This window comes from Oxyura jamaicensis, assembly GCF_011077185.1.
Source record: "Oxyura jamaicensis isolate SHBP4307 breed ruddy duck chromosome 10 unlocalized genomic scaffold, BPBGC_Ojam_1.0 oxy10_random_OJ61, whole genome shotgun sequence".
Lineage (NCBI taxonomy): Eukaryota > Metazoa > Chordata > Aves > Anseriformes > Anatidae > Oxyura > Oxyura jamaicensis.
In genome coordinates this window covers 980-12,405 of record NW_023304203.1, presented here as the reverse complement: position 1 = coordinate 12,405, position 11,426 = coordinate 980, and the positions used below count along the sequence as shown (strand labels likewise).

General features: G+C 66.3%; 1 protein-coding gene across 1 annotated transcript; it reads right to left on the bottom strand.

Moving 5' to 3' along the window:
* FURIN (furin, paired basic amino acid cleaving enzyme) lies at positions 1–11,101 on the bottom strand. Its single transcript, XM_035312177.1, has 15 exons — positions 10,744–11,101; positions 6,764–6,862; positions 6,340–6,435; positions 5,718–5,846; positions 5,391–5,467; positions 4,941–5,029; positions 4,560–4,732; positions 3,477–3,689; positions 3,283–3,383; positions 3,078–3,181; positions 2,885–3,002; positions 1,705–1,884; positions 1,501–1,625; positions 985–1,101; positions 1–909 (listed from the first exon to the last, which is right to left on the bottom strand). The coding sequence occupies exons 1-15, from the start codon at positions 10,921–10,923 to the stop codon at positions 341–343; spliced, it is 2,370 nt and encodes a 789-aa protein (XP_035168068.1). The 5' UTR covers positions 10,924–11,101; the 3' UTR covers positions 1–340.
* Positions 11,102–11,426: the final 325 nt, after the last annotated feature.

Below are 11,426 nucleotides of genomic sequence, written 5' to 3'. Positions count from 1 at the left end.
TCCCCAGCAGCAGCCATCTGCCTGGGACAAGGAATGTGGCTGCCAGCGCGGAGCCAGCGAGCGCCAGGGTCCCGCTGTCACCCAACCCCCGGGCCTGGGGTGCAGGGTGGACAGGGGGCCGTGAGAGATGGTGCAAGGCAGGGACGGCACCAAGCTGAGGACGGTGCCAGCAGGGCCATGCCTGGCTGCCCAGGCAGGGGCTGAGGGACGGTGCTGGCGGTGGGGAGCCCCAGGCCGCCACGGCGCGGAGGGGGACGGGGGCAGAGTCCGGGGCCCCTCAGCCTCGCCTGCCCCTGCCCCGCGGCGCTGGGCAGGGAGGAGAGAGGGGCGGGAGGGCTCATCAAAGGGCACTTTGGTCTCTGATGAAGGCAGTCCTCTCGTTGTGGGCCTCGTACTCCTCACCGTCCGACTCGGAGGGGCCCTCCTCCTGCCAGATGTCAGAGGGCAGCCCCTTGTAGGAGATGATCCCGCTGTCCAGGGCGTAGACCTTCACGCCCCGCAGGCTGAAGCCCGAGCGCGCCTGCAGCACCAGGAAGACAGTGACAAAGATGATGACGATGAAGACGCAGCTGAGGCTGGCGATGAGGATGGGCAAGTTGGCTGCAGGGGGGGCCTCGGCCAGCCCCTCGCCCTCTGCCAGGGCAGGGGATGCGCGGCTGCTCTGCGTCTGGTGGGAGCAGGAGAGGTCCAGGCTGCTGAAGTGTGAGTGTGCGGGGCAGGTCAGGCACTGGTTGGGGCCAGGCCCCACGCAGGTGGCGCAGGAGGGGTGGCAGGGCAGGCAGAGGTGGGGCGCGATGGGCTCCACGCTGTTCTCCAGGCTGTAGTGAGTGCTCTGGACACCGGGTGCAAAGCCAGGGGGGCAGCGCTTCAGGCAGCTCTTCTGGTGCAGGTAGTACCCCTCCTCACAGACTGCGGGAGAGGCAGGGTCAGTACACCCGAGGGCCATCCATGCACCCGCCTCCCCCCACAGGGGCTGGCACTCACCCACGCATGTCTGGCTGGGGGTCAGGGTCTTGCAGCCGCTGCTCTCCAGCTGGTTGGAGAGGCTGGGGGTGTCGGTGGCTGTCCCATACAGCACCAGCGTGAACTTGGTCAGCGTGCCTGAAAGGAGGCAGAGTGAGGCCCACCACCATGCCAACATGACGGGTGCAGCGGGAGGGCTTGCACCGACCCTCACTGCAGGCTGTGCAGAGATGGCAGGGCTGTGCCTCTGCCTGGCAGATCCCCGCACCAGGAGAGCCTGCAGGGGCCCCTCCCCACAGAAGCACAGACAGGGAGCGCCCAAGCGCAGGGGACGGACCACCTGAGACCCACCCTCACCACCCCAGAGCAGCCGTGTCCCCTTCCCGTGTGCCCAGCTACACCACTGCCCACCCAGGTCACTGCAGAGCATCAGGAGCCAGCAGCCCCCCTGCTGAGGGGCACGAGGTGTACACCAGGCACAGGAGTTGCTCCCACTCCCACATTAGGCTCGGGGCGAAGCAGCAAGCCCACCCCTACCATAGTTGTTGGCGTCACTGGTGTTCTCGATCTCCAGCAACCAGTCTCCGGAGGGGTCCTCATCCCACGAGTGAGTTGTCATGAAGGCCCAGTCGTTGAAGCCATCAGCCGAGTAGTCATGGGGCCTGGGGAGAGAGGTGTACGATGGCATCCTGGGGACCCACCGGTGCCAGCTCTGGAGCATCCTGCAGCCCCGTCAGCTACCTGGAGGCCAGCAGGGTGGAGCGGGTGCCCATGGGACTGACAAGGTGGATGGCGAGGTCCCCCCGACGGTTATAGGACAGCGTCAGCCTGGCCTGCGCGTGCTCCAGCCGGCTGATATAGTTGGCCTTCCCCAGGCAGGCATCTACTTTCCGCCGTACCTCCAGGCGCTTCCCGATGTCCCTGCCAAGGAGTGGCAAGAGTGAACCCAACCCCACCTCACGGAGGCTGTAACAGGGCACCCCAGAGCTACTCCCCGCTGCAGGGCTTTGCACATACTCCAGGGCTGTTCAGCTGCTCTCTGGCCCTGCACCGAGCGGCGCCGCTGGAGACAGTCACGGAGCAGCTGACAACAGCTCCCCACCACCAGGATGGGGCGCAGGAAGCAGACGGCCCCGAGCAGCGCTGCCTTGCTGCCGCACACGGCTCACCCCAGGTCCCAGGGAACCAGGAGCACAGAGGGTTTTGCTCTGCTGAGTGCATGCTGAATCAGTGCTCTGTGCCAGCCATGAATGGGGCCTTTCTTCAACAGCCAGGGGCCAGCTCCACCCCTGCACAGCACAGCCAGGGCTGGATGGGCACGGCCATCCCTGTCCTACTGCTCATGTGTGGCTGCCCAGGCACAGCCCCGGTGCTGGCACGGGACTCTGGTCACAAGGGCTGCCTGCTCAGGACGTGCAGGACCTGGGCTGGCGCCCGCTCGCTGTTGCCAGATCCCAGGGGAACGGGGCAGGGCAGCAGGCGCAGACGGGACCCAGCCCCCCCATGCCCAAGGGTTGCCCCCCCAGGGCCTGGGACTGCCCTTGCTGCACATGAGACCGGGCAGATACTGCTGAGGCGGCAGCAGCCAAGTGGGAATAAAAGGAGCTTCTGTCTGACCCCTGAAAGCCCCTCTGTCTGATGATGGCTTGTGCTGGCTGCTCCCAAAACCACAGCGTGGACGCCTCCCGGCTGTGCCCGGCCCAGCCCAGCAGCGGTCAGCAACCAGCGCCGGGCGGCCGCGAGCCGTGCTCCCTGGCCCTGCCCCTGCCCCCACAGGAGGGTGGCCCAGGGGACACAGGGCTCGGGGCACAGCTCAGCCCCAAGCACCCCCCACGCACTCCCCACCTGGGGCCAAGCACCCCCCCAGCCCCTGCCATTGCTGGCTGCTGGGCAGCGCCTGCCTGGGCTCACCAGCCCTTACTTGGGCTCTGTGAGGACATCGATGACACATTTCCTCTGCGGTCCCACCGTGGTCCAGTTCCTGGCCAGGCTCACCATGGCCCCAGCATCCAGCAGCCCGTAGCCGTAGGAGTGGCTGACTGCAGGAAGAGCAGGGTCAGCGCTGCCTCCGGGGCCTCCCTGCCTCCCGCAGCCCCCTCCCAGCACCCCGGTACCTTTGCGGCCAACCCCATTGGTGACCCAGTCGTTGGCGTTGAGGTGTGCTGGCTTTGAGGTCTGCACCACCAGGTGCTGCATGTCCCGCCACGTCAGGTTCTTGCTGCAGGGAGATGCGAGGCTCAGGTGCCAGCGCCCGGCTGGCCCCAGCCCCACGGGCTCGTGCAGGGCTCCCCAGCCTGGCCCCACTGTGCTCAGCCTTACTTTGCTTCCAGGGCAAGGGCGATGATGCCAGCAGCGAGGGGTGCCGAGGCTGACGTCCCTGTGTGTGACTCGGTGCACTTCTGCCTCAGGTCAGTCGTCACCTGCAAGGAAGGGCCCCGGGTAGGGGTTGCTGTGCCCCCCCGCTGGCTCGGCTCCCGCGCACCCAGCTCCGCAGCCCCCTGCGGGGCACTCACAATCTGCTTCTCGTTCTGGTTGCCACTGCTGTAGGTGGTGGCGAGGGTGGAGGAGCAGGCCTCACTGTACCAGGGCACGTTACCGTACTGCGTGGTGCTGCTGATGGACAGTGTGTAGATGCTGTTGGTGTAACCGTCACAGTTGCAGCTGTCGTGCTCGCGGCCCCCGTTCCCAGACGCCCAGACGAAGATGGAGCCCAGCCCCCCTCGGCCCTAACAACAGAGGCAGAGCCAGGGAATGAGCAGACAGCCCTGGCCCCCCAGAGTTTGGGTTCGAATCCGGAAGACCGAGCAGATGCAGACGGGGCCCCAGGGACGTTCCCGGCCGGCTGCTGGCCTGGGCCCCTGCACAGCCATGCCCTGCTGCTGCCGAGTCACAGGAAGAGGTGGACAAAGCAGCTCTGCAGAGGCAACACAAGAAGAGGACTTTGCAAGAACTGGTGCCTTTTTCTGCTTGGCTGGCTACGAGGGACTTGTGTGCATGGGACTTGCAGCTGCCCGGCAGCCCCGTGAGAGCTCCACGGAGCGTTCCCAGCTGGCTGCTGAACCCCTGAATGCCACGGCTCCATTCTCAGCGCGTGCGGCAGAGCTGGCATGGCACAGCAGGGAGATTCGCCAGCACACCCCACACAGCACACCAGCATTTCCATGCAGGGAATCCCAGGCAGAGCACAGAGCACAGCTGAGCCACATGGGCTGCACTGCAGCCACACCACGATGGAGCTGACAGCAGCTGAGGACAGCGAGGGGAAGGATAGGCGAAGGCGAGGGCGAGCAGCTGCCACGGAACAAAGCAGAACCAGAACAGGGCTCTGGGGAGGAGGGAGGGATGGTCCCTGCACCAGGCTTCCTGGGAGCCTCCGGAGCAGGGTGGCAGGAGGAGCAGCCTGCGCAGGAGGAGCCCTGACTCAGAGCCATCGCTCAGGAAGAACTGGAAAAACCAACAGAGCCTGATCCCAGAGCTGGGCTGAAAGACGACTCAAGGCAGGACAGCTGGGACAGCCGGGACAGCAGTCCGGCCACCCAAAACCGCTGGGGCAGGCGCAGGAGCTCAGCTGGGCCCCAGCAAACTCTGCTGCTCACCTGGCTGACTCCCCGGAAGAAAGCCTCCTCCGCCAGCCGGGCTGGGCCATCCACGGTCTTGCCGTCATCCTCTGGGCCCCAGCTGGCACTGTAGATGTGGATGTGGTTGGGATTGAGGCCCAGGGAATGGGCCTCCACAGCATCAGTCACCTCCCCATCCAGCATGCGCACGCCTAGGGCCAGAGAGCAGATGTCACAGGCGATGGGGCTGGGCTGGGCGGCCGTGCTCAACAGGGCAGCGGCGCCACTGGGGACGGCTCTCCGCCTGCCACCAGCTGGTGCTGCGGGGTGTCTGCTGCCTTGGCAGCAGCGCCAAGGTCGCAGGCACCCGCGGAGCTGAGCACGGGCTCTGCACTTGATGCGGGACAGGGTGGCACCCACCTCCGATCCGTGCATTGTAAGCCACGCCGACACCGCAGATCCCATTGTTGGCCACGGCAGCGACCTCCCCAGCGCAGCGCGTGCCGTGCCTGCAGGTAGAACAGCACCAAGGGCACTCGGCAGGGAGCGAGGAACACGGCGCTGGGTACCAGCCGCAGCTGGGGGGCAGCGTCCAGGCTGCCTCCACCCCCCACCCCTCCCCAAACCAGGCTGCCAACAAAGCCCTGCCGAGCCCACCCTGCAGAGGGGCACCGCAGAGCTCTGGGGCAGGGAGCACTCAGCAATCTGCTCTGGTTCCAGGCAGCCCCAAGGGATGCAGCTTGTGTCAGAATGGGAGGCAGGGGGGTCTCCACGGGGCAAAAGTGCCTTCACCCCAGCACCTTCCCACAGTCTGTAAGGGCTGATGCTGCCTGCTGAGTCCCTGCCGCATCCAGGCTCTGCCAGCCTCACCTGTTGTCATTCATCTGAGTGTAACGGGGCTGCGGGTCTGGGTCCTGGTCATTGACATCAAAGCTTGCCCCTGGATCCTGGAAGGCAGACCTGGCAGTCAGAGGCTGAGCCCTGGCCAGCAGCCCCTACCGCCCTGAGGCCATGCCTGCACCGTGTACCCCAACACGGAGCTGAGCAGGGTGCGGGCTCCAGTCCCACCATCACTGCTGCCTCCATGCCCCCATAGCAGGCACAAGCCTTGTGCCATGCAGCTCTGGGGATGCAGCGAGCGGACACCAGCCCCTGCGCATGCTCCTGTGCACCACCCAGGGATTGCCCCACACTTACATAGTTGGCCTCCAAGTCAGGGTGGTTCTTCTCGATGCCATCATCCAGGATGGAAACCACAATGCCCTTGCCCGTGTAGCCCTGCTCCCAGGCCTGACGCACATTCAGGTCCCGCTGGTTGGTGTTGTACTGCCAAAAGAAGCCCTGACGTCAGCTACGTCCAACTGCTGGCACTGGGAGCAGGGTGTGCGGACCCCTCCAGACCCATCTGTAGAGGCAGCCTTTGCTCTGCTCTCTGCTGTGCTGTGGGGGTGAGGAAATCCCACGGGAGTTTTGCACAGAGCACAGGGCTGGCTGAGGAGGGTGCTCAGGAATGGGGCTGGGTCCCAGAGGGTGCCTGCGTCCCACAGACACGGCTCCCTGTGCTGAGGCAGGCTTGTGCCAGCACCTGGGCTCGGTGCAGGGGCAGGCAGTGCAGGCACAGACCCAGCTTCTGAGACAGGCAAGGGGCAGCTGCCCCGACTGCCAGCGCCCTAGCAGGGCACATGCATCCTCTTCCCCAGTGATCCGATGTAGGGCTGCGGCCTCAGCCCTTCCTCCTCCTCCTCCTCCCCAGCCTGGCTGGCAGCAGCGACCTGGCAGCCCTCCCTCTGGTCCCACCCCCTCCCCCCCCAGCACTCACCAGGTACCACTGCTGGGGGAACTTGGGGTCAGTGGGCTCCATGAAAACGTCTCGCTTGGTCCTGCGCTTTGCCACCTGCTGCTCCAGCCAGTGCACCTAGGGCAGAAAGCGCATGGGGCGCCCCGCGGCTCCTGCCTGCCCTCCTCCAGCCCCGGGTCCTCCCGGCCACCCCACCCACTGCGCCAGCCCTGCTGACACAGGCTCTGCTCCAGCGGAGCAGGCAGGGCAGGGCACCGAGCTCTGCTGAGCAGCAAGAGCCTGGCAGCCGCCGGGCCGCACGCCCATTGTGCAGGGCTCAGGACGCCTGGCGAGCGTGCCCGGCCCCTGGGCCGCAGCCAGGGCACGGCGATCGCTGCCATCCTGCCACGCTGCTGGCTGTGAGGACCCCGCGAGCACAGCCGGCCTCCCGCCTCGCTGCACCTACCTGCGGCTCCCGCGCCAAACGGCTGTGCCAGGGCTGGTGGGGAAAGAGGGAGCGCTTCACCACGCCGCTGTGCCGAAAGTGGTAGTAGTCGCCAAAAATCTGGGGCAGAGGAAGGAGCAGGATGGATGCGAGAGCACAGCCTCGCCACTTCCCTGTCCCTCACTAGCAACCTGCACCCCAGGGCTGCCCAGGGAACCCCTACCCCAGCGGCAGTAAGCCCCACAAAGCTGCTGCTCTGGTAGGGAGAGCTCTGGTTTCTGACAGATGTGTCAGTCCTGGGACGTGACCGACACCAGCAGAGCCAAGTGGGGGTATCACACAGGCTTTTCTGCCCACCACCACACCCCCGGGAGGAGGCAGCATCAGCCAAGGAGCCGGGCAGCACTGGTCCCAGCTCTGCCCCCACACACAAGGGGGTGGTTCAGGGGAGAAACAGGACGTCAGCACAGCCCCAGCTGGCCCAGGAGGACACACAGCCTCCCCGTGGGTTATTTTTAAACCCTGAAGCCCTCTCCAGTCCTGCCATTTCCTCATCCCCTCCTGCACGTCCTGGAGGCTGGCCTGGCTGCAGCAGCCCAGCAGTCCCAGCCCAGCCGCCTGCTTGGGACAGGAGAGGGGCTGCGTGCCCCCGGCTCACTGGGAGCTGCAGGCAGGACCCCCCCACCAGGCTGGCAAGGGCTGCAGGAGCACAGGGAGAGGACATCCCTCCCTCTGCCCACCCCAGACCCTCAGGCTGAGGCAAAACAACTTTGTTACCTTTAAGGAAAACCCAAAGAGCTTATCAGAGCCATGCAGATGTGACATGGTCCTGGCCACCACGCAGCCAGCCCATGGTAAGCAGGGGGAGGAGGGGAGCCCTGCCCAGCCACGAGGCTCCCGAAGCTCCAGGGCAGCAGTCCCAAAGTCCCACACTTCGCCCAGATGTTCTGCAGGGCGAGGGAACATACCCCTGACCTGCAGCAGGGCCAGTGCCACCCCTGCTCCTGCCTGGGGGCTGAGGACAGAGGAGCAATCGCCTCCCCCCATGCAGCAGCCCACGGGCAGGACAGGGAATGGACTCACTTCGTGGCAGCCCCGCACTGGTGGCACAGGACAGCAGGAGCAGGACAGCAGGAGCACAGTTTGTGTCCACGGCTCCACTGCCAGGGCAGGCTGGTGCACTGGACCCCGCTCCCTTCTGCGTGCTTGCCCATGGAGCGGGCTCCGTGGCAGGGACAACGCGGTGGGCGAGTGAACCCACACCGTGCCAGCCGGCACTATCCAGAGAAGCCACAGATCACAGCGGCACCCCGAGGCACGGTGCCCGTGACGTGGGGCCTCGCTCCCTGGCACCAACCGGCAGCTGGGTGCTGCTCCTGCCTGCCAGGGTGGCTCCGCACCCCTGGCGCCACTGGAGTCACGGGGGAGCACATCCCCACAGGACACCGTGTCCCCTAGTCCAGCCCAGGATGCGCATCTGCTCGTAGCACTTTGGGCTGTTCTGGGGTGAAAAGCTTCCACACCAGGCTGGCTCCCCCAGCACCCTCACCCCTCCAGGGGCATGAACAGAGCCCCGATTGTTCTGCAAGCAGATCTCAGCTCTGCCCGGTCACTGGGCTGGATTAGGTCTGCACACATGCTGCGGTAGCAGCCAGGAGCCGGCCAGCCCACATGCTGACACCCTAATCCCCCGCAGTCCCTGTCCTCAGCAAGGGCAGAGCCGCCCCCAGCCCCGCGTGTCCCCATGACGCCCACGAGCTGGGTGGCAGCGCTGATCCCATGGGGAACGGTGCCAGCTCACCCGGAGATCAGCCCCAGCAGCAGTGCCTCCCCCCATTCCTGCCCATCTCCTGCTCAAACCTGCACCTCCCGTGCCCCCCTCCTCTGCACCAGCCGTGGTGGCAAAAGCAACTGCGCTCCCATCTCACCAGGGCATCTGACCCTCACCTCTGACCCACACCCCCCAGACATTGTCCTCTTGGTCCGCTGCAAGGCCACTGGCACTGGGCAAGTGGCCACGAGTTGCAGCAAGGTCCCAGCACCTCCAGGCAGCTGCCAAACCCTGCTGGCCCAGGGGACTCCAGTGCTGCAGCCACTGCTCGCCAGGCTCCGCGGGCAGGGAGGATGCCAGGCCGGCGTGCCTCTGAGGACAGCGTCCAGGCACCACACGGGGGCCGGGATCCTTCCAGATACGGACCCCAGCGGCCTCTCCCTGGGGCACGGCCAGAAGCGCCCGCTCCTCCCCGCCTCCCGGGGGCTGCCTGCCGCATCCTGTCCCAGCCGCAGCAGCTCCCCAGGCCCCGCTCAGACACCCCCGCTGGGGAGCCAGCTCCTCAGGCCAGCCTGGCCTCATGCCTCAGCACAGACACCAGGACAGGCTCCAGGACAGGAGAAATGTGCTCGGGCACACACCTCCTGCTGCAGCCCGAGCTGATGGCTCACTACAAGGGTCGTGCTCCCACTCTGCCAGAGCTCAGAGGCTGGCAGGGCCAGGGAAAGGTGCCAGCCTCTGGCTGCAGGGCAGGTGGCGGGTGCTGCCCGGCCAAACCTTGTGCTGAGCCTCCCAACACAGCCCCAGGCAGGCAGAGACGTGGCTGCAGAGCTTGGTGCCCCCTCGGCCCTGGCCCAGGTCCCGGGGCCCCACAGCAGCAGACAGGATGGGTGCAGAGGCAGCACGGCAGAAAATGCTGTGGTGGAGGGCAGCTGAGCCCTGTGCCCCACTCCCAGCAGACTTGGCAGAGACCTGGCATAGCAAAATATGCCCAAATCTCCTCTTTTAGAGCTGGACACACATCTGTCCTCCAACACACACCCTGGAGGACTTGGGGCTCTCCGACCCAGAGCCCTGCTGCCCCCACAGCTGTGCTAGGGCTGCTTTCGGGCAGCAGCATGAGGCACCCTCTGGCTCCCGCAGCGGCCACCCTCCCCACGCTCCCAGCAGCTGGCTCCCAGCGAGGTCCTGACACCGCAGCCATGAGTTGTGCAACTTCCTCTGGGATTTCACCCCTTGCTTCCTTCCTGCCAGAGCCAGCATGGCCCAGCGCAGTGCCTGGCTCACAGGGCTCTGGGACAGTGGGGTCCCTGTGCTGGGGGTAGTCACAGCACCACAGCCCCTCACAGCCCCAGCACCCCCACCACACAGCAGGACACCAGCAGGACCACCAAGGCTCTGCTTTGCTAGAACTTTGCTAGCCTGTGGGGGCTGGCTCTGGGACAGCCCCATCAGCTGCACAGACCCATCAGGCCCCCAGGGTGTTGGGCTGGGCCTGGGTTGCACCCCATGCTCCGCGTGCTGGGCACCCGACTGCCACCAGCCCAGGGCCCCACACTGCCCACGGCGCGGTGCCCAGGAGAGCACTGCAGGGCCCTGGGCAGCCAGAACAGCGCTGTGCCAGCAGCTCAGGAGGTGCTGGCCAGTCAGCAGGGACAGGACACAACAGGGCCACACGTCCTGCCCGCGGCACTGCAGAGCTCAGCACCATCCCTGCACTGGCTGACGGCAGAGAAAGCCGAGAGCGGTGGGGACCTGCTGACACAGGGCTTGTGAAGGGCAGCTCTAGGGCCAAGGACACATGGCTGCTGTCAAAAACCCTCTGCTTCAGTGAAGCCCAGAGGCTGTGCCACGCTCAGGCACCGCTTGCCATGGGGAGCATGGGCAGGAGCTGGGAGATGCACCCAGAGCCCTACCCTCCTCCATCCACGCGCAGCTCTCCCAGCTGCCTCGCCCCCAGACGGGCTTTTCCTCCATCCACCTCCAGCAGGCAGAGCACGCCGTGCCGTGTCACCGGACTGTGTCACTGATGGGGAAGCCGCGGCTCCAGCCAGCCAGCCACCACCACCGTGCGTCCCGGATGGCTGCAGTGAACCAGCACAAACACAGGGGCCCTGCCACCCAAGCAGAGCTACCCACCGGCAGTGGGGCTCAGCCCAGCCCCTGTCCAGGCAGCAGCAGAGGCAGCGGGGACACTGCTTCTGTGGGGAGAGGGAAGCGAGGGACTTACCGGGCCCAGGTTGAGGAATCCATGCTTCCTGGCCAGTCTGTCAGCCTCCTGGGGCCCCGCAGGGACGAGCACAGCCCAGGTGTTGGTGTAAATACGCTGGGCCAACACCTCTTGGGCCAGGAGAACAAGGGCAACCAGCAGAGTCCAGAGCAGGAGCAGCGAGCAGGGCCTCAGATCCATCAGAGTATCGGGGTTCCTCTACCAGGAGCACAAGGGTCCAGGCAGCGGCAGGTCCGGCTTCCGCCCCGTGTCAGCGCCCCACGGCCCTGCTCTGCCCCACCGGCCCCTGTTCAGCCCGACAGACCATGGGGACGGAACTGTGCCTGCGGGCGTGGAGCGGCCGGGACAGCAGCACAACCTGCAGGGAGACGGAGAGCAGTCAGAGCCGGCCGGGACGCGGCCCTTCTCGCCCCGTGGGCCGGGATGGGGGCTCCGCTGGCTGCACGCGACGCAGCGCCCTGCTGGCCCCAGGGCTGCCTGTGGGGATCCGCAGCGGCTGGCCCCAGCACAGAGCTGCTGTTTACCTCGCCTATTGCCCAATGTGTACTTATGCTTTGCGCTTACAAACACGGGAGGCAGACCAGGAGGGGAGCCGGGCACGGAAGGAGGCAAGGAAATGGAGGCCGTGCCTCTCGCTGCTCGAGCCCGCTGCAGACAGGAGCCCCTTCTCCAACCCAGAGGGG